Source organism: Oncorhynchus mykiss, chromosome 17, assembly GCF_013265735.2.
Source record: "Oncorhynchus mykiss isolate Arlee chromosome 17, USDA_OmykA_1.1, whole genome shotgun sequence".
Classification (NCBI taxonomy): Eukaryota; Metazoa; Chordata; class Actinopteri; order Salmoniformes; family Salmonidae; genus Oncorhynchus; species Oncorhynchus mykiss.
This window is the reverse complement of record NC_048581.1, coordinates 47,768,376-47,790,654: the sequence shown is the minus strand read 5'-3', so window position 1 is coordinate 47,790,654 and position 22,279 is coordinate 47,768,376. Positions and strand designations below refer to the sequence as shown.

Genomic DNA, 22,279 nt, shown 5'->3' with positions numbered 1-22,279 from the left:
TGGTTCCAACCGCCGTGTCTTTGTGAGACGCAGAATAGGTGAACGGATGATCTCTGCATGTATGGTTCCCACCATGAAGCATGGAGGAGGTGGTGTGATGGTGCTTTGCTGGTGACACTGTCAGTGATTTATTTAGAATACAAGGCACGCGAACCAGCATTCTGCAGTGATACGCCATCTCATCTGGTTTGCGCTTAGTGAGTCTATCATTTGTTTTTCAACAGGACAATGACCTCACACACCTCCAGGCTGTGTAAGGACTATTTGACCAAGAATGAGAGTGATGAGTGCTGCATCAGATGACCTGGCCTCCACAATCACCTGACCTCAACCCAATTGAGATGGTTTGGGAGGAGTTGGACCGCAGAGTGAAGGAAAAGGAGCCAACAAGTGCTCAGCATATGTGGGCACTCCTTCAAGACTGTTGGAAAAGCATTCCAGGTTAAGACAACACCAAGAGTTTGCAAAGCTGTCATCAAGGTAAAGGATGGCTACCTTGAAGAATCTCAAATATACCATCTCTTTTGATTTGTTTAACACTTTTTTGGTTACTACATGATTTCATATGTGTTACTTCATAGTTTGTGTCTTCACTATTATTCTACAATGTAGAAAATAGTACAAATAAAGAAAAACCCTTGAATGAGTAAATGTGTCCAAACCTTTGACTGGCACGGTCTATGTACACACACATACCCATAAAACACATTATGTCACCCTAAAAATGCAGCCAAACTTAAACTTAACCTAAAAACAAAACCCCCAAATGTGACAGGGTAAAGTACAGTATATGTACATTGGGTGGATTGGGGAGTGTCGATGTGGGGGGAACAGGGACAAGGGGCCCGTATTAACAAGCTCAATATGACAAAATATTCAAGAAGGCATCTCTGATATTCACTCCCTCCGGTACACTGCAGCGCTGCACTTGGATCCGTCACAAAACTTCAATTCCCTTTTCCTCTGTGCACGCAGGCTGCCCAGTTTGTTTCTTTCCGTCGGGTACGTGTGGGTTTGGTGTGTGTTTATGACTGTGTACGGATGTCCGTCCCGTGTGGGTCCCTACTTGAAGTTGGCGTAGTCAGAAAAGGCATCGATATACTCCTGGACCACTTTGTAGCAGAACTCGTACTGCTCCTAAACACGAGAGAGAACATCCCAATGATGAGTAGAAAATATAAAGTACACAACCAAGATCAATTCATTTTCACAAACTGAATTGCAAAAGTCGCCGAAAAAGTTGTTTCCGATGCCGTCTAAAAACAGCAGAGAAAAGGGCGGCCTAGCGGTTAAGAGCATTGGGCCAGTAACCGAAAAATCTGCCGATTTGCCCTTGAGCAAGGCACTTAACGTCTGCTAAATGATTCAAAAGTAAATGAACTCAAGCACACACACAGACAATGTCTCATTTGGTGATGATCACCTATTAAGAAGAAATGGAGGGGGGAAAAAATACATGTGAAACAGAGGGAGTTTCTAACTAGGTGAGCCAAGAGCTCGTTGAGGAGTTTACGCTAGCTTACTTGTGTTCACATGTTGTTGTTGACAACAAACATGGTATGCTAGACACGAAGCAGCACCATTTTCACAATACTTTCCACATTATTCACGAGGTGACATTTAGCACGAGGATTTTTGGCCGTGAGTTAACCATAATAATAAAAAAAAGACAGGAAGGCATATTACTGAATGCGGGTTCCTAAGCTTGCAACTCCTAAATGCATCACATGCAGTTAACAGCTGGCCAAACACATTTAAAAAAATACATCATTAAAGGTGTATAATTACATCACGCAGCAGATTATAATGAGCTTTACAGTATATATATATTTTTTCTCTTTTTGTGTGATAAATTATGTCCATAGTGTGTCCTCACCAGTGTCTGCACCATGTGGGGCCTCTGCAGCCGGAGGCTCTTGACAGTCTGAAAGACATCCAGGATGGCCTCAGCCTTCACCCGCTCCAGGACCGTGCTCAGGGCACAGAAGGTCCCCGTCCGCCCCGCGCCCGCACTGACAACACACACACACACAGAGATAAACCAAGGTTAGACGCACGCGCACCCACAAAATATAATAAATGGCAAATGCTACAGAGTTGGACGTTAGGTTACACATTTCTGTAAAGGTATTGACTCGAACATTGTTAGAACGTTAGGTGAATGTTACCTGCAGTGGACAGTGATGGGGTGGTTGCCAGATTGTTGCTGCTGCTTCTGGACCGCGGCGATGATGTTGATCATCCCCTTTCCGTCGCTGGGGATGCCCACCTCCGGCCAGCCATGAAAATGGAACTGCCTCACCGCACGAGCCTTGTTCTCCTAAAGAGAGCGAGCGAGTAAGAGAGAGAGCGTAAGGGAGACACACCCACACTCTGAAGACACACAGACGTGACTGAATTCAGTTGACCTTGGCTTAGGGTGTGTGTGCAGATGTTGTTTTGAATGGGTTGTGTTGACTAGAGTTTTTTTGGGGGGGGGTTTCGAGGTGGCCTCTGTCCTCACCCGGTTGTTGGTGACTAGAAGGTCTCTAACAGTGTAGCTCTCACTCTCCTCCTCCCTCTTCAGCTCGATGGAGAGGTCACCACACACCATCACCCCATCACTGGGCCAATACTGAGCACACTTTTCCTACAGAAAGACAGCGGGGGATGGAGAGAGCGGGAGATGGAGAGAGCGAGAAATGGGAGAGAGAGCAAGGCAGAGAGAGCCGGAGGAAAAAGAGACAAAGTATGTGAAGCGCAGTCGTTTCCCAGGCTCATGGCACTGTGCATTCAGCTCCAGGAAGTAGTTAAACTAGCAGAGAACGATCCTCTAATGACAAGACAGAACCGGGAAACGGACCAATAAGAGGACTTTCCCCTTCCAATAATTGTTCTCTCTACTTCTGGCATGGCATGACTGGGCTGAGTAAAAGGTCCATCTCTCCATACCTGTCCTCTCTCCTCCAGCTCAGTGAGCATGACTATGGAGCAGCTCCTCCACTCCCAGATCATCCTCCAGAAGTCTTCGATGGTGTGCTGCAGGGGGCCCTGACTGGCCATGTACGAGTCCTTCTGACGGTAGCCCTGGACCAGAGACACAGGTCAGCTAGGACACACGAAACCACACACACACACACCTCCACAACAACCATTGTAGGAGCCATTTCGTCCTTTATCAGTTGTGTAACCTTCCCAGACTCTTGCCAATGTTCTCTACCTCCACGATCATTTCAAGACAGGCTTATCCTTACATTCAACCTACATGTGAATAGTTACTTGTATTGGCGCTAAAGTTCTGTTAATTTGTCTAATTTTCAAAACCATCAAAACCCGTAACGCAGTACGACTGTCTACTCACATCAATGAAGGAAGCGTTGACATAATCCGTGCTCTCCTCCCCTCTCTTGACTGGATTGATCACTCTGTTGAACTCGTCTACAAGACACCCACAAACAGGTTACATTGCACGGAGTTCTGTGACCGACTTTAACATTAGATTGCAGTAATCTGCTACGCTAAAGCCTAGGCATTAGCTCGGGGAGCTAACACAAGTCTTCAGGTCTCAGGCGAGGTATCTGGAACAATAGAAGCCGTCAACTCACATGGGATGATCTGGAGAACTCGGTTCTTCTTCATGTTTGCCGGCAGGTTGCCCGTCCTCATCTTGTCGTTCTGGATCTTGATGGAGGTCAGCTTCTGTGTGGGGAGACAAAACCAGAGGCGTAGCATTCAGAGACTCTGAAAAAAATTACCCAGGGGGAAAAAATGCTCTCAAGTCAACTGCCACTGCAACAGTTTAAACTTTAAATCATATTCATTAGTGCACACCGTAGCAAAACATTTTGCAACATCAAACAAAAACAACCATACATTTTCTTCCATTTGAGTCAAATAGATGTGCTATGGTCAAATCCTTTTAAACACTTGTAGCTGAGGTGCGCTTGATTTAGCTTGCACTTTTGGGACTATTCCATTACACCAGACAAACAAAATCACCTTGAACTCTGCTTCCATGCCCCCACAGCCGGCGGCGGAGGGGGCGTAGAGCTTGGCCAGGTGGGACTCCAGGGAGGTCACCTCCAGCTCTGTGTCTCCGTACAGGTAGTGCTCCAGCATGGCCTGGAAGATGAACACGTATTGCATCTGTGGGGAGAAGGAAAGAGGGTGAAGTAGAGAGAGAGGGACGAGAGAGCGAAATCCTTATAGACTTTTAGTATACTTGCGATGCTCATATTATACATCCACAAGAGGTGTCAGAAGAGAACACAACATGAACAGGTAATACCCACACACTCAAAGCTCCCAATTTGAGACTTGAATGGAAACCTGTTTATTTAATTCATACATTATAATGATGTGAGTGTGTGGTCTTTATTCAAGTCAGGGTAACATTGTGGTCTTATTCAAGTCAGGATAATGTTGTGGGGTCTTGTTCAAGTCAGGGTAATAATGTTATGTTGTAATCTTATTGCAGTCTGGGTAATGTTGTGGTCATAACAACTTACGTCGGTCTGGACCATTTGGCAGCGCTGGGCTCTGATGCGAGTGACGAAGCCAAAGACGTCCACCTTCCTCTCGGTGTTCATCATATCCAACATGGCGTCTATCACTATGAAGGTACCTGTCCTCCCCACCCCCGCACTGATACAGTCCGACACACACAGGTAGAGAGAGAGAGCGCGAGTCAGAAACTAACGTAAACAGAAAGCTACTTTGTAGTGTGTGACTGAACCTGGGTCGTGTTAGCCCACTCAGCTTAAACCTAGGCATTAGCTTGGCATCAGTGAACCACCTCGGCTGCCACCAATAAGACACACACACACACACACACACTGACCTGCAGTGGACCACGATGGGGCCGGAGTACTGGGGGTTGCAGGTCTTGACCTTCTTGAGGAACTTAAGCATGCCGATGGGTGTGAAGGGAACGCCAAAGTCTGGCCAGCTGGTGAAGTGGAACTGGGTCACCAGCCGCTGGGGCTTCTTACCCCCCACATCCCCTACCTAGAGAGAGGGGTGGGGGGTGGCATAGACACCTTTAGTATAACTGTTTTGAAGTATCATACAAGCTTAGTGCCATCTTCACCTTAACCATTACCTCGCTCACATTTTCACAAACTTTGCCATCAGCGTACCAAACCTGCTAAGCGTGTTGTTCATTAGAGAATGCTTGGTGTCTGTAGGGCATGGGTTTGATAGATGGTGTGGTGAGAGGAGCCAGGAGAAAAGAGGATAAACGAGGGAGGGAGGGAAGAGAAGCGTACCTGTGGATACAGAGGTGAGAAGAGGGGGACGCCAGGGTTACCTGTTGGATGCAGAACTTGCGGATGGTGTAGTCCACCAGCACCATCATGTCTTCCACAGAGACCCGGATGTTGCCGTAGGTCCAGCAGCCCTGGTCAGGCCAGTACTGGGCACACTTACACTGAGACACACAGAGAGATTGCCGCTGTATGGATTTCTTTCAAATGAAAAGAAACAAACACTCATAGTTGTACACTCATACGTTCACGTTGGAAATTTGACATGCTGAACATACCCCATCATCTTCATATAGCCTCTACTAAGAAAGACCGAGCCGGGGTCTTTTCAGGAGGGTGCAAGTTTACAGAACGGTTCAGATCCAAATACATTTCTTAGACCATATATGATAAATGCCTTTAAACTGTTAAAATAGGCAACGTTCTGAACGTTTCACCTTCCTGAACACACCCCAGTTCTCACCCCACCCCCTTCTTTCCCTACCTCTTTTCTCTCCTTCAGGTTGGTCACCATGACGATGGTGGCGGTGTTCTGTTCCCAGATCATTCTCCAGAAGTCGTTTACCGTCTCCTCCTTTGGCCCTGAGACAGAAGAGATATATTATCATCACTGATTAAATACAAACCTGTACGTTTGATTTGGCATTGTAATATGTCGTCATATTACGATGCCAATAAAGCTCATCAGATTGAATGGAACCGAGAGACAGGGTACTTTAATCCGGGGCCTGCGTCCCATACGGAACACTATTCCCTATTTGGTGCACTACGTAGTGAATAGGATGCAATGACTCTGGTGCAAACGTAGGGCACTAAATTGGGAATAGGGTGCATTACATGAGCCTATCCCAGCGGCTAGCTAGAATAGCCACCTTACCTTGAGCTGCAATGAACTTGTTCTTCTCTTGGTAACCCTGAGAACAAGAGGACGGCAGAAAGGGAAAAGGGTTGAGAAAAAAACCGTTTTGTTTGAACGCTGAATCCGTTTACTGACCATGTCTTGCATCGTTAAGTAAAGTTCTGATGTCTCGTCTGTGTTTCTCTACTTTCTGATGTATTGATGCCGTTTCAAAACTTCATGCGCGCCGAGAGCGGGACATGCGTTCTCCAAATGAAATAGTATTTTTATAAAAAGAGAGAGCAAAGGAGAGCGACACAGAGGGACAGCGAGAGAGCAAGAGTGATGAATATGTCACCATTCTAACGCAACCTTTTATCGATCCGTTTAAACTTTATTTATCCAGGGAGCCCCATGGAGGTCAAAAGACCTCTCTGACAAGGGAGAACTGGCCAAGTGTAGCTCAATATAAAAAACTATTTTAAAAAAACACGTCAGACACAGCTTGTCATCGATGTCCATGGCTTGTGGCGTCACTCACGTTGATGAAGGACGCATTGATGAAGTCAGAGTCTGGAACTCCCTCTAGAGACAACAGATGCACCCTGGAGTGGTCATCTGAAACACACACAAACAGAACCTTGATTAGATGAACGGCAAGCCTGCGTTTTAAAAAGGAGCTACATGTAACATTTACATAATAGCGCCAAATGTCAAATACATGCCGATCGAAGCCAAGGAATAGAAATCCACGAGAGTAAAACATACTTTGTAGAACACCGCTCGATGCTGCTAATTAGCTCTTTTACAGAGACTAGCCGGGTCTAGCTGTTGCTGTATACAACTTCCCGAATTACGATTCGTTCTTGTTCGCAACGTTGATGTTTTCTGGATAAGGTAACAAGCGGTTCTATGCCATGCTAGCTATTTCTAAACAGAATTGGGCTTTAGCTCGGCGTTGGGGACTCACATGGCAGGATGTTGACGTATCGGTTCTTCTCCTTGTTCTCCTCCTTAGAGGCTGCGTCGCATGACGCCTGGATGGGACACACCGGCAGCGCCTGGACACACAGACAGAGGGCCATTAGCCACACAGACAGGTAACAATTATTTGAGATGAATGCCCTGTAATGCATGTTCCTATCGGTGTGTCCCTAGAGTGATATTCTTCTTTGCAATTCCACGAAAAGCAAATAAGGAAAGGAAGCTAAGGGTATTAGGTATTATTGGGACACAGCTTAAAGGCTCTGTGTAGGGGAGTATACCACTCCAATCAGTAGCTAGTCCCACGCATAGTGTTCTAGTTGCAAATTCTACCCGCCTATTGTCCTGACAGGGCCATAGATGACTAATGTGTGTAAGGCGTGTGTGTGTGCGCGTGCATGTGAGAGTATATATCGATATATATAGTACCAAAGTTTGTACACACCTACTCAATGAAGGGTTTTTTATTTTATTTACTATTTTCTACATTATAGAATAATAGTGAAGACATCAGAACTATGAAATAACACATACGGAATCATGTAGTAACCAAAAAAAAGGTTTAAGCGAGAAAAAAATATATTTTATATTTAAGATTCTTCAAAGTAGCCATCCTTTGCCTTTATGACAGCTTTGCACATTCTTGGCATTCTCTCAACTTGCTTCACCTGGAATGCTTTTCTAACAGTCTTGAAGGAGTTCCCACATATGCTGAGCACTCGTTGGCTGCTTTTTCTTCACTCTGCGGTACACCGCATCCCAAACCATCGCAATTGGGTTGAGGTTGGGTGATTGTGGAGTCCAGGTCATCTGACGGAGCACTCCATCACTCTCATTCTTGTTCAAATAGCCCTTACACAGCCTGGTGGTGTGTTTTGGGTCATTGTCCTATTGAAAAACAAATGAAATTTCCACTAAGCGCAAACCAGATGGGATGGCATATCGCTGCAGAATGCTGTGGTAGCCATGCTGGTTAAGTGTGCCTTGAATTCTAAATAAAATCACTGACAGTGTCACCGGCAAAGCACCATCACACCTTCTCCTCCATGCTTCACGGTGGGAACAAAACATGCGGAGATCATCTGTTCACCTACTCTGCGTCACAAAGACACGGCGGGCCGGAACAAAAAAAATAATCAAACATTTGGACTCATCAGACCAAAGGACAGATTTCCACCGATCGAATGTCCATTGCTTGTGTTTCTCGGCCCAATCAAGTCTCTTCTTATTATTGGTGTCCTTTAGTAGCGGTTTCTTTGCAGCAATTCGACCATGAAGGCCTGATTCACGCAGTCTCATCTAAACAGTTGATGTTGAGAGGTGTCTGTTCTTGAAGAATTTATTTGGGCTACAAATTCTGAGGCTGGTAACACTAATGAACATATCCTATGCAGCAGAGGTAACTCTGGGTCTTCCTTTCCTGTGGCGGTCCTCATGACAGCCTGTTTCGCCATAGTGCTCTATGGTTTGTGCGACTGCACTTGAAGAAACGTTCAACGTTATTGAAATATTCTGCACACTCTTTTACCAAATAGGACTATCTTCTGTATACCACCCCTACCTTGTCACAACACAAATGCATTAAGGAGGAAAGAAATTCCACAAGTTAACTTTTAACAAGGACCACCTCTTAATTCAAATGAATTCCAGGTGACTACCTCATGAAGCTGGTTGAGAGAATGCCAAAAGTGTCTAAAGCTGTCATCAAGACAAAGGGTGGCTACTTGAAGAACCTCAAATATAAAATATATTTTGATTTGTTTAACACTTCTTTGGTTACTACAAGATTCCATATGTGATATTTCAAAGTTGAGGTCTTCACTATCATTCTACAACGTAGGAAATAGCACAAAGAAAAACCCTTGAATGAGTAGGTGTGTCCAAATGTTTGTCTTGTAGGTTTGACTTGTATGTATGTATGTATGTATGTATGTATGTATGTATGTATGTATGTATGTATGTATGTATGTATGTATGCATGCATGCATGCACGCACGTATGTATGTATGTATGCATGCATGTATGTGCACGCAGACTCCATACATTGAACTCCTCCCGGAAGAGCTTGTTGTCATCAGCCATGCGACGATTCATATCCTCCTCCAGCTTGTCAACAACAAGGGGTGGGTACTTCCTGTTGGTGCTAGGCGAGCGGGCCAATAGCGGCACACTCTGGAGCTCTGCAAGAGCAGGAAGGGAGGGAAGTAATGGGACAGGAAAGATAGGTGGCGATTGAGGCCCACGGGGGAAGGGGGGGAGAGAAAAACCCTTATTGTTGAGACACTGCCAACAATAAAGATAGTGAGACATTCACCAACCAATTATTATAAATGAATGAACTATAGAAAATGTTATATTATGATAAATATGTTATACATTAAAACAGATTCTAATCTACACATGCAACTTCTCCAAACTGACTGTGTGTGTGTGTGTGTGTGTGTGTGTGTGTGTGTGTGTGTGTGTTAATAAAAGCCCACAAGGGGGCGCCATAAACCAATCCAACACTGCTAGTGTGCCACAATTCATCATATTGAACAACTGCTTTGCCCAAGAATCAGTAAATGATCAGAAAACCAATGTAATTTTATCTGAACACAGAACAATGGAGAAAGTTGGCTATGATAGAGACATGCATAAAAATTCCGGTAAATGTACGACCACAGAAAAAACATGCACGTTCTCACACAGAAAACACACGTGTATATACACACACACACACGGTTACCTGTATCATCTGATCTACCGTTGGTCAGCCTGAAGGAGTTGGAATGGCTGCCGGCCTGCTTGTACTTCTTAAACCTGTCAATCATACGACACACACGAATACTCACACCCTTTGACTTTTTCCACATTGTGTAGTGTCACAAAGTGGGATTAAAACGTCAACGACCTACACAAAATACACGGTTATGTAAAAATGGAAGAGATTTACTACTTTTTGGTAACGTAAAACAAGTATTCAACCACCCCCACCCCAAGAGTCAGTACATGTTAGAATCACCTTTGCCAGCAAATACAGCTGTGAGTCTTTAGGGGTTGTACAACGCCTGCCCATTATTCTTTAAAAAAAATATTAAATATCTGTCAAATTGATTGTTGATAATTGCTAGACAGCCATTTTCAAGTTTTCCCATAGATTTTCAAGCCGATTTAAGTCAAAACTTTAACTAGGCCACTCGGGAACATTCAATGTCATCTTGGTCAGCAACTCCAGTGGATATTTGGCCTTGTGTTTTAGGTAATTGTCCTGCTGAATGGTGAATGTCCCCAAGTGTCTTTGGAAAGCAGACAACCAGGTTTTCCCCTAGGATTTTGCCTGTGCTTAGCTGTAGTCTGTTTCTTCTTATCCTAAAACTCCCTAGTCTGTCCTGATGACAAGCATACCCATAACATGATAGAGCCACCACCATGCTTGAAAATAGGAAGAGTGGGACTCAGTGATGCTACAATGTTGTTAATACCTCCTCAGTCACTTCCTAACCGGCAACGGAGTTAAAAAGGACGTCCATCTTTTCTTTTTTTAGGCCAATAGGCTATTTGTCAACCATTGGAAAACATCCCTGGTCTTTCTGCTTGAATCTGTGCTTGAAATTCACTGCTCGACTGAGGGAACTTACAGATAAATGTTATGTGTTGGGTACAGAGAGCTGCAGTAGTCGTTTAAAAATCAACCCTATTTTTTGCACACAGGAGGAGTCCATGCAACGTGTGACTTCTTGTTAAGAAACTTTTTACTCCTGAACTTATTTAGGCTTGCCATAACAAAACATACTTTATTGACTCCAGACATTTCAGCTTTTTATCAATTGGTTCACATTTCTAAAAACATAATTCAACTTCGACATGAGAGTATTTTGTGTAGATCATTGAAACAATCTCAATTTAATCCATTTCAATTCAGGCTGTAATAACAAAATGTGGAAAAGTCGAGGGGGTGGGAATACTTTCTGAAGGCCTTGTACATGCAGAATATCACCCACACAGTCACACACACGGCCATTGCCATGGTAACTACTATGACACTTGGTTCATTCACACTGGCCTCTATAGGGTGTTTGTATATGAAAGAAGACAAGCAAACTGTTTCCTGCTCTGCGCTTTTACAATGTGTAATGAATTGTGTGAGTAGGTGTGTACGACACCATTAGCATGGTACATGGGTCTCATATCTGACTATTGTATAGCTCTATTTCAAAGATAAATCATGCCTGCATCCAAACTTTTCTTTTCTGTTTAAAAATGCTTCCCTGAGACATAAGGCTGAAGGCACGACTGTGGGGGAGAAAACTGGGGTGTATTCATTATGGTACACCATATCAAAATGTCCAATAAAAGTTCAAAAAAAATATTGCTACAAGTTCAGGAACCCCCTCCCATTTTCAGTCCGTTTCTTCTATTTGGTGCCTGATAAACACGATCCAGGGACGAGTTTCTGCTGGACCACACAGGCCAAGTACAAGCTGAACTCCAGTGAGATAAGACTTCTGGTTTAGATACAAAAAGTTTTGAACACAACCCAGATGAGTGGTGTGGGTTGTTTCTGCCAGAGGAACATGACTGACCTGAGCATATAGAGGATGATGATGATGAAGACGATGACGAGCAGGGATGACAGAGCCACCATCACCGCAATGATGGGCGTGTCATCTGATTGCGTATTTTGGTCTGAGAGAACGAGGGAGAGAGAGAGAGAATTTAACAACATTCTAAAAATGAGTACAAGTTCGATTTGGCATTTGATTGAGCCGGTCTCGGGTGCCCCAATGGGGTTTGGGTTGGCACTTTTTGGACAATTCATTGGATCCATCGCACCAGGCAAGCTCGATCAAGCGCACAAATCAGCTCAAGTATTTGAAAGAAAACCAATACTATTCAATACTGTTAATAGTTAACAGTATGCGTCAGACAGGCTGTATGAAACTGTCCACTCCATGATTTCTGCACCGATTAAATGAGCTCCTAAGTAAGGACATCTTGGTAACAGTTTTTTGGACAGCATCGTCATTAGTCTTACATAACATTTTCATAATAATGACAGTAGCGATGCCGTTAACTGTAGTTACAGAGCAGAAAGAGTCAACATGACACAAACGATGAGACTTTACAGAAGCAGAGGGGTTAACCAAATAGATGAGGAACAGTCATATATTGCAAATACTTAAGCAATAAGGAATGGGGGGGGGGGGGGTGGTACATGGCCAATATACCACGGCTAAGGGCTGTTCTGGATACAGCCCTTAGCCGTGGTATATTGGCCATATACCACAAACCCGAGGTGCCTTATTGCTATTATAGTCATTTTTGGTTATTCTGTGGAATGTTCAGTGTTCTCTGTGGGACACTGTACACATTGAATGGTGCTGCACCATGTTGGTAGGAAGGTAAGTGAAACTGATGAGCAGTAGAGGACTATTCAACCCATTCCAATTCAACGGCTCATACTGCGCGCACAGAGGACAGATACAAATATATACAGACAGAGGAGAGATGCAGAGCTTGAATACTGCGTGTGTTCGACAGGCCAGTTTAATTATTGGCACGGCGCTGCCACGACTGCTTATGACTTCAGAAAAGCAGTCACACCCCTGGACTTTTCTCTAAACGTTGTGTTACAGCCTGAACTTAAAACAGAATCAATTGAGATCTTGTGTCACTGGCCTACACACAATACCCCATGATGTCAAAGTGGAATGATGATTATAAATGAATGAAAAATGAAAAGCTGAAATGTCTTGAGTCGATAAGTATTCAACCCCATTTGTTATGGCAAGCCTAAATAAGTAAAAATGTGCTCAAATCACATAGGTTGCATGGACTCTGTGTGCAATAATAGATTTTTCAATGACTACCTAATCTCTGTACCCCACACATACACTACATGACCAAAGATATGTGGACTCATGCTCATCTTACATCTCATTCCAAGATCATGGGCCTTAATATGGAGTTGGTCCCCATTTTCTGCTATAACAGCCACCACTCTTCTGGGAAGGCTTTTCACTAGATGTTGGAACATTGCTGTGGGGACACGCTTCTCTTCAAACACAAGAGCATTAGTGAGGTCGGGCACGGATGTTGGGCGATTAGGCCTGGCTCGCAGTTGCAATTAATCCCAAAGGTGTTTGATGGGGTTGAGGTCAGGGCGCTGTGCAGGCCAGTCAAGTTCTTCCACACCAATCTAGACAAAACATTTCTGTATGGACCTCGCTTTGTGAACTGAAACTGCAAAGGTCCTTCCTCAAACTTGCCACAAATCACAGAATCATCATTGCTGTAGCGTTAAGATTTCCCTTCACTCGAACAAAGGGGCCTAGCCCAAACCATGAAAAACAGCCCCAGACTATTATTTCTCCACAAACCTTTACAGTTGGCACTATGTATTCGGGAAGGCAGCTTTCTCATGCCATCCGCCAAACCCAGAACCGTCCATTAGATTGCCAAATGGTTAATCGTTATTAATTCATCACACCAGAGAACGCATTTCCACTGGTCCAGAGTCCAATGGTGGTGAGCTTTACACCACTCCAGCCGACACTTGGTATTGTGCATGGAGATCTTAGGCTTGTGTGCGGCTGCTCGGCCATGGAAACCCATTTCATGAAGCTCCCGACGAACAGTTCTTGTGCTGAAGTTGCTCCCAGAGGCAATTTGATGCTCGTCATTGAGTGTTGCAACTGAGGACAGATGATTTTTACGTGCTACGCACTTCAGCACTTGGTGGTCCCGTTCTGTGAGCTTGTGTTGCCTACCACTTGTTTCCACTTCATAATAACAGCACTTACAGTTGACCGGGGCAGCTCAAGCAGAGGAGAAATTAGATTAACTGACTTGTTGGAAAGGTGGCAACCTATGAAGGTGCCACATTGAAAGTCACTGAACTTGTCAGTAAGGCCATTGTACTGCCCATGTTTGTCTATTAAGATTGTATGGCTGTGTGCTCGATTGTATACACCTGTCAGCAACGGGTGTGGTTGAAATAGCCGAATCCACTAATTTGAAGGGGTGTCCCCATACATTTGAATATATAGTGTATAATTATCTGAAGGTCCCACAGTCGAGCAGTGAATTTCAAACACAGATTAAATTCACAAAGGAGAAAACTGAAGATCGATCAACAATATTGCAGTTACTCCACAATACTAACCTAATTGAGAGAGTGAAAAGGAAGCCAGTACAGACTGAAATACTACAAAACATGCATTCTGAATGCAAAAAGTAATACTGCAAAAAATGTGGCAAAGAAATTAAATGTCCTGAATACAAAGCACTAGGTTTGGGGCAAATCCAACACAACATCACTGAGTACCACTCTTCATATCTTCAAGCATGGTGGCTGCATCATGTTATGGATATGCTTGTCATCGGCAAGGACTAGAGAGATTTTAGGATAAAAATAAACCTAATAGAGCTAAGCACAAGCCAAATCCTAGAGGAAAACCTGGTTCAGTCTGCTTTCCAACAGCCTCTGGGAGACAAAATCGCCTTGAAGCAGGACAATAACTTAAAAACACAAGGCCAAATATACATGAGTTGCTTACAAAGACAACATTGAATGTCGCCGATTGGCCTAGTTACAGTTTTGACTTGAAAATGGCTGTCTTACAATGATCAACAACCAATTTGACAGAGCTTGAAAAAAAAAAAAAAAAAAAGGCTAATATTGTACTATCCAAAGTTCTTAAGAGACATACCCAGAAAGACTCACAGCTGTAATCGCTGCCAAAGGTGATTCTAACATTGATTCAGGGGTGTGAACACTTATGTAAATTTGATATTTCTGTATTTAATTTTCCATACATTTGCTAACATTTCTAAAATCATGTTTTCACTTTGTCATTATGGAGTATCGTGTGTAGGTGGGTGAGATTATTTTATTTAATCTATTTTGAATTCAGGCTGTAAAAACAAAACTTGGAATAAGTCAAGGGGTATGAATACTTTCTGAAGGCACATTATGTTGTGCTCATGTTAACATACAAACACTCTTACCCGTGCCGTCTTCTCCACCACCTGGGTGTAAAAGAGTATCATTACTATCCAACATTAAAAAAAACATCCTGCACATCACACAGACCTGCTCGCCTTTCACTCACAAGCACACACACTCACACACCTGTTGTAGTATCACTAGTAGTGTCGGGCGACGTGGCTTCCACCGTAGGTTCTATGGTGGTCTCCAGCGAGGGATCTGTGCGACTGTCCGGAACAGAGGGTGTGGTCCCATTCTCCCCACCCCGACTGACCGTGGTCGGAGCAGGGGGTGGTTGCGGGGCAGTGGTTGCACCCGTGGGGACTTGGGGGGCTATGGTGGGGCCAGGGGGTGGTGGAGGGGGGATGGGCACCTGGGTGACACTGGGGCCTGCAGTCAATATGTTCCCCTCTGCGGTGCTGGTTGTTGTCAGTGTCGTTGCGGCTGTTGGAGGGGTGGTGGTTGTTGCCACTGGAACATTGTGGAGGGTGGTGGCTGGGGAATCCGTGGGTTTGGCAGTGGAGACTGGACCTTCTATGAGAGAGATACAGTTCATCAAGGCCACGGGTTCTGTGATAGTTAATTCATCGGGGACCATTTCATAATCAGAACACAACTTCAGTGAGATGAGAATAACATACAAGGAGTTTAATTATAACTTCGCAGTGCATGGACGGACGGACAGACCAAGTCTCGGGCACTGGGAAGGAACATTTTAAAGGCCTGCCTCTGAGAAAATGAGAAAAACACAACACATTTTGTCGTGGGGCAGAGAGATGTTTTGTTGTTGCAGCTTTAACGCCAATTCTACACATTTTGCCATGAGGCAGATAGAACTTTGAAGTTTAAGTAAATTACGATGCATTTTATATAAAAAATAAAGAAAATATTTGGGGAAATACATGAAGTATTGAGTTGAAAAAAAGTATAATTGGTGGAGTAATGTGGATACCAATATTCCCATGTTGCCCAGGGTCAAGAAAATACATTGTAGATGAATAATTTTACATTGTATTATAGGACACCCTCTGAATTCAATCTGTTAGTAATATTTACAGTTGAAGATAGAAGTTTACATACACCTTCGCCAAAAACATTTAAACTCAGTTTTTCACAATTCCTGACATTTAAATCCTAGTAAAACCACCCTGTTTTAAGTCAGTTAGGATCACCACTTTATTCTAAAAATGTGAAATGTCAGTACAATAGTAGAGAATTATTTATTTCAGCTTTCATTTATTCCATCACATTCCCAGTGGGTCAGAAGTTTACATACAGTGCCTTGCGAAAGTATTCGGCCCCCTTGAACTTTGCGACCTTTTGCCACATTTCAGGCTTCAAACATAAAGATATAAAACTGTATTTTTTTTGTGAAGAATCAACAACAAGTGGGACACAATCATGAAGTGGAACGACATTTATTGGATATTTCAAACTTTTTTAACATCAAAAACTGAAAAATTGGGCGTGCAAAATTATTCAGCCCCTTTACTTTCAGTGCAGCAAACTCTCTCCAGAAGTTCAGTGAGGATCTCTGAATGATCCAATGTTGACCTAAATGACTAATGATGATAAATACAATCCACCTGTGTGTAATCAAGTCTCCGTATAAATGCACCTGCACTGTGATAGTCTCAGAGGTCCGTTAAAAGCGCAGAGAGCATCATGAAGAACAAGGAACACACCAGGCAGGTCCGAGATACTGTTGTGAAGAAGTTTAAAGCCGGATACAAAAAGATTTCCCAAGCTTTAAACATCCCAAGGAGCACTGTGCAAGCGATAATATTGAAATGGAAGGAGTATCAGACCACTGCAAATCTCCCAAAACCTGGCCGTCCCTCTAAACTTTCAGCTCATACAAGGAGAAGACTGATCAGAGATGCAGCCAAGAGGCCCATGATACCTCTGGATGAACTGCAGAGATCTACAGCTGAGGTGGGAGACTCTGTCCATAGGACAACAATCAGTCGTACATTGCACAAATCTGGCCTTTATGGAAGAGTGGCAAGAAGAAAGCCATTTCTTAAAGATATCCATAAAAAGTGTTGTTTAAAGTTTGCCACAAGCCACCTGGGAGACACACCAAACATGTGGAAGAAGGTGCTCTGGTCAGATGAAACAAAAATTGAACTTTTTGGCAACAATGCAAAACGTTATGTTTGGCGTAAAAGCAACACAGCTCATCACACCATCCCCACTGTCAAACATGGTGGTGGCAGCATCATGGTTTGGGCCTGCTTTTCTTCAGCAGGGACAGGGAAGATGGTTAAAATTGATGGGAAGATGGATGGAGCCAAATACAGGACCATTCTGGAAGAAAACCTGATGGAGTCTGCAAAAGACCTGAGACTGGGACGGAGATTTGTCTTCCAACAAGACAATGATCCAAAACATAAAGCAAAATCTACAATGGAATGGTTCAAAAATAAACATATCCAGGTGTTAGAATGGCCAAGTCAAAGTCCAGACCTGAATCCAATCGAGAATCTGTGGAAAGAACTGAAAACTGCTGTTCACAAATGCTCTCCATCCAACCTCACTGAGCTCGAGCTGTTTTGCAAGGAGGAATGGTAAAAAATGTCAGTCCTTCGATGTGCAAAACTGATAGAGACATACCCCAAGCGACTTACAGCTGTAATCGCAGCAAAAGGTGGCGCTACAAAGTATTAACTTAAGGGGGCTGAATAATTTTGCACGCCCAATTTTTCAGTTTTTGATTTGTTAAAAAAGTTTGAAATATCCAATAAATGTCGTTCCACTTCATGATTGTGTCCCACTTGTTGTTCATTCTTCACAAAAAATACTGTTTTATATCTTTATGTTTGAAGCCTGAAATGTGGCAAAAGGTCGCAAAGTTCAAGGGGGCCGAATACTTTCGCAAGGCACTGTACACTCAATTAGTATTTGGTAGCATTCCCTTTAAATGGTTTAACTTGGGTCAAATGTTTTGGGTAGCCTTTCCCCAACAATAAGTTGGGTGAATTTTGGCTCATTCCTCCTGACAGAGCTGGTGTAACTGAGTCAGGTTTGTAAGGCCTCCTTGATCGCAAACGCATTTTCAGTTTTGCCCACACATTTTCTATGGGATTGAGGTCAGGGCTTTGCGATGGCCACTCCAATACCTTGACTTTGTTGCCATTTTGCCACAACTTTGGAAGTATGCTTGGGGTCATTGTCCATTTGCGACCAAGCTTTTACTTCCTGACTGTTCAATATATCCAACTAATTTTCCTACCTCACGATGCCATCTATTTTGTGAAGTGCACCAGTCCCTCCTGCAGCAAAGCACCCCCACAACATGATGCTGCCACCACCGTGCTTCACGGTTGGGATGGTGTTCTTCGGCTTGCAAGCCTCCCCTTTTTCCTCCAAACATAACAATGGTCATTATGGCCAAACATTCTAGTTTTGTTTCATCGGACCAGAGGACGTCTCCAAAAAGTACGATCTTTGTTCCCATGTGCAGTTGCAAACCGTAGTCTGGCTTTTTATGGCGGTTTTGGAGCAGTGGCTTCTTCCTTGCTGAGTGGCCTTTCAGGTTATGTTGATATAGGACTCATTTTACTGTGGATATAGATACTTTTGTACCAGTTTCCTCCAGCATCTTCACAAGATCCTTTGCATTTTTCACAACAAAGTACGTTTATCTCTAGGAGACAGAACACCTCACCTTCCTGAGCGGTATGACGGCTGCGTGGTTTCATGGTGTTTATAATTGCGCACTATTGTTTGTACAGATGAACGTGGTACCGTCAGGCATTTGGAAATTGCTCCCAAGGATGAACCAGACTTGTCAAGGTCTACAATTTTTTTCTGGGGGTCTTGACTGATTTCTTTTGACATTCCCATAAGGTCAAGCAAAGAGGCACTGAGTTTGAAGGTAGGCCTTGAAATACATCCACAGGTACACCTCCAATTGACTCAAATTATGTCAATTAGCCTACCAGAAGCTTCTAAAGCCATGACATAATTTTCTGGAATTTCCAAGCTGTTTAACCTGTTGAGTATAGGGGGCAGTATTTTGATGTTTGGATGAAAAACGTACCCAAATTAAACTGCCTATTTCTCAGGCCCAGAAACTAGAATATGCATATAATTGTCAGATTAGGATAGAAAACACTCTAAAGTTTCCAAAACTGTCAAAATATTGTCTGAGTATAACAGAACTGATATTGCAGGCGAAAACCTCAGGAAAATCCAACTAGGAAGTGCCTCTTATTTTGAAACCTCCCTGTTCCATTGCATGCCTTCCCTCCATTTAAAAGGGATATCAACCTTTCCCTATGGCTTCCACATGGTGTGAACAGTCTTTAGACATAGTTTCATCCTTGTATTCTGAAAAATGAGCGAGAGCGATCACATCGCGTTAGTGGATGGCTGGGTGCCAGCAGAGTTTTGCATGCGCCAACAGCTTGGAGCAGACATTTTCTCTCTCTCTCCTATTGAAAAAGCTACGGTCCTGTTTAAATATTATCGACTATTTATTGTAAAAACAACCTGAGGATTGATTATAAAAAATGGTTGACATGTTTCTACGAACTTTACGGATACTATTTGGAATTTCCGTCTGCCCCGTCGTGACCGCTCGAGCCTGTGGATTACTGAACATAACGCGCCAACCAAATGGAGGCATTTTGGATATAAAAATAATCTTTATGGAACAAAAGGAACATTTGTGTAACTGGGAATCTCGTGAGTGCAAACATCCGAAGATCAAAGGTGAGCGATTCATTTTATTGCTTTTCTGACTTTCGTGACCAATCTACTTTGCTGCTAGCTGTTTGTAATGTTTTGTCGTCTGCTGAGAGAGATGTCCTCACATAAACACTTGGTTTGCTTTCAGAGCTACACTGTGTTTTGCAATATTGCACTTGTGATTCCATGAAAATTAAATATTTTTTGTAATTTATTTTGAATTTGGCACTCTGCAATTCGGATGTTGATGAAAATGATCCCGCTAATGGGATGGGTGCGTCAAGAAGTTAAAGGCACAGTCAACTTAGTGTATGTAAACTTCTGACCCACTGGAATTGTGATACAGTGAATTATAAGTGAAATAATCAGTCTGTAAACAATTGATGGAAAAATTACTTGTGTCATGCACAAAGTAGATGTCCTAACCGACTTGCCAAAACTATAGATTGTTAACAAGGAATTTGTGGAGTGGTTGAAAAACGAGTTTTAATGACTCCAACCTAAGTGTATGTAAACTTCCGACTTCAACTGTATATATAAAAATATATATATTATAATTTTGTTATATTAAGAGATCTGGCTGGAGACCCCCTGCCGTACCTCCATGACCGAACTTTGAGAACCTGTGATGTTTGTGTTGAGTCATTTAATGGCTCAACTGCAACTTGATTGGAGTTGCGGTGATACAAACAAGAATTTTACAATACAAGAACGTTCAATATGTCAAATGGTGTCAAGCGGTAGGTTCTGACTGTTCAGGTGATAATGTCATGTGGGTCCTCCTTACCTGTGGGGGTGAGAGATGGTTCCTGGGCTGAGACAGAGACCCCGAGGGCCACACTGAGCAGCAGGAGCAGGGGACACACACCCATACTGCCCTGGGAGAACAGGGACAAACGCCTTACTGACAACCCAAAAATGACCCTTTCACAGTGCAGCTGGTCATGATCGGATTATAAATTAATATGCGTGGTACTTGTAACTGGAGGCCTAATCGTAAATCCTTCATGATCACATTTAGAGAATAATCCAACAAAATTTGGGTACTTACATTTTTGGGTGGGATCAAGATTTTTTTTACAAGAAAATGCATCGATTATAGAGTAAATCATTTTGAATTCAAACAGTTTGACAGCAACGCTTTTTGATTTAAACCAAACTTTCCAGACATGTTTGCCCACGGAAGACATGGTCAGAAACGGACTTTTTGGAATGAATGAGGTGCTCAAACTTAACCAATTTTGCATACCCCAACATACCACGAGACATCCATGTCTTTCACTGGAAAAGATAAACGGTTGAGATTTATACCATTTTTAATCTCACACACAGGGTTGTCAAACTATTATAATTTCTGGATAATTTTTTTTTTAAATGCAAGAAATTATAAAATAGTTTAACAATGTTTTGTTTAGACCAAAAATGGGTGCAGTCAGAACATGATTGAAATTATATGGATTTACCCTATAATGATGAGTGGCACAAGGAGTTGATCTCTTACCTTAAGGAGCGAATTTGGCATCAATCACTCATTCGCACAGTGTGGTCCTGGATGCAAACAGAAAAGGAGGAAGACACTGTTAGAAACTCAAAGAGGTGCTTAGAAATGTTTCACTAGTTAGTTTAACTAGTTTTGTACTATTCGTTTAACTTGGATCTTGCTGGTTTGCCTGTTGAGAACATTCCTACTATACTGAATGAAAATATTGTTCATATACAGTGCCTTGCAAAAGTATTCATCCCCCTTGGCATTTTTTTGCATTACAACCTGTAATTTAAACCGATTTTTATTTGGATTTAATGTAACGGGCAGACACAAAATAGTCCAAATTGGTGAAGAGAAAAAAAGTAATAAAAAAAAAAAACACAAAAAAATGGGAAAGTGGTGAGTGCTTATGTATTCACCCCCTTTGCTATGAAGCCCCTAAATAAGATCTGGTGCGACCAATTACCTTCAGAAGTCACATAATTAGTTCAATAAAGTCCACCTGTGTGCAATCTAAGTGTCACATGATCTGTCACGCGATCTCAGTATATATATATATATATATATACACACACCTGTTCTGAAAGGCCCCAGAGTCTGCAACACCCCAAAGCAAGGGGCACCACCAATCAAGCAGCACAATGAAGACCAAGGAGCTCTCCAAACAGGTCAGGAACAAAGTTGTTGAGAAGTACAGATCAGGGTTGGGTTATTAAAAAAAATATCCGAAACTTTGAACATCCCACAGAGCATAATTCAATCCATTATTTAAAAAAATGGAAAGAATATGGCACCATAACAAACCTGCCAAGAGAGGGCCGCCCACCAAAACTCACAGACCAGGAAAGAAGGGCATTAATCAGAGGCAAGAACAAAGAAAACCCTGAAGGAGCTGCAAAACTCCACAGCGGAGATTGGAGTATCTGTCCATAGGACCACTTTAAGCCGTACACTCCACAGAGCTGGGCTATACAGAAGAGTGGCTAAAAAAGCCATTGCACACAGTAAAAAATAAGCAAACACATTTGATGTTCACCAAAAGGCATATGGGAGACTCCCCA

At 43.0% G+C, this 22,279-nt stretch overlaps 1 protein-coding gene across 6 annotated transcripts in view; it reads right to left on the bottom strand.

Annotated features, from left to right (window-relative positions):
- Nucleotides 1-641: 641 nt before the first annotated feature.
- LOC110493993 (receptor-type tyrosine-protein phosphatase alpha) overlaps nt 642-22,279 on the bottom strand; it is a 45,658-nt gene continuing 24,020 nt past the window's right edge. For 2 of the 6 annotated variants that reach the window (XM_021568641.2, XM_021568642.2), the window contains exons 2-23: nt 21,234-21,280; nt 20,520-20,610; nt 15,182-15,571; nt 15,058-15,078; nt 11,631-11,733; nt 9,794-9,867; nt 9,109-9,245; nt 7,052-7,142; nt 6,623-6,699; nt 6,121-6,157; nt 5,728-5,825; nt 5,288-5,443; nt 4,820-4,986; nt 4,488-4,623; nt 3,979-4,125; nt 3,585-3,678; nt 3,341-3,417; nt 2,932-3,066; nt 2,504-2,629; nt 2,169-2,320; nt 1,877-2,012; nt 642-1,137 (exon numbers count right to left, since the gene is read on the bottom strand). In XM_021568641.2, the coding sequence (XP_021424316.2) occupies nt 1,063-1,137; nt 1,877-2,012; nt 2,169-2,320; nt 2,504-2,629; nt 2,932-3,066; nt 3,341-3,417; nt 3,585-3,678; nt 3,979-4,125; nt 4,488-4,623; nt 4,820-4,986; nt 5,288-5,443; nt 5,728-5,825; nt 6,121-6,157; nt 6,623-6,699; nt 7,052-7,142; nt 9,109-9,245; nt 9,794-9,867; nt 11,631-11,733; nt 15,058-15,078; nt 15,182-15,571; nt 20,520-20,610; nt 21,234-21,254 (2,541 nt within the window). In that variant the 5' untranslated portion in view covers nt 21,255-21,280 and the 3' untranslated portion in view covers nt 642-1,062. Of the gene's footprint in view, nt 1,138-1,876; nt 2,013-2,168; nt 2,321-2,503; nt 2,630-2,931; nt 3,067-3,340; nt 3,418-3,584; nt 3,679-3,978; nt 4,126-4,487; nt 4,624-4,819; nt 4,987-5,287; nt 5,444-5,727; nt 5,826-6,120; nt 6,158-6,622; nt 6,700-7,051; nt 7,143-9,108; nt 9,246-9,793; nt 9,868-11,630; nt 11,734-15,057; nt 15,079-15,181; nt 15,572-20,519; nt 20,611-21,233; nt 21,281-21,793; nt 21,836-22,279 lie in introns of those variants that run through there. The other 4 variants (XM_036949992.1, XM_021568643.2, XM_021568645.2 and 1 more) reach the window with 4 other exon arrangements.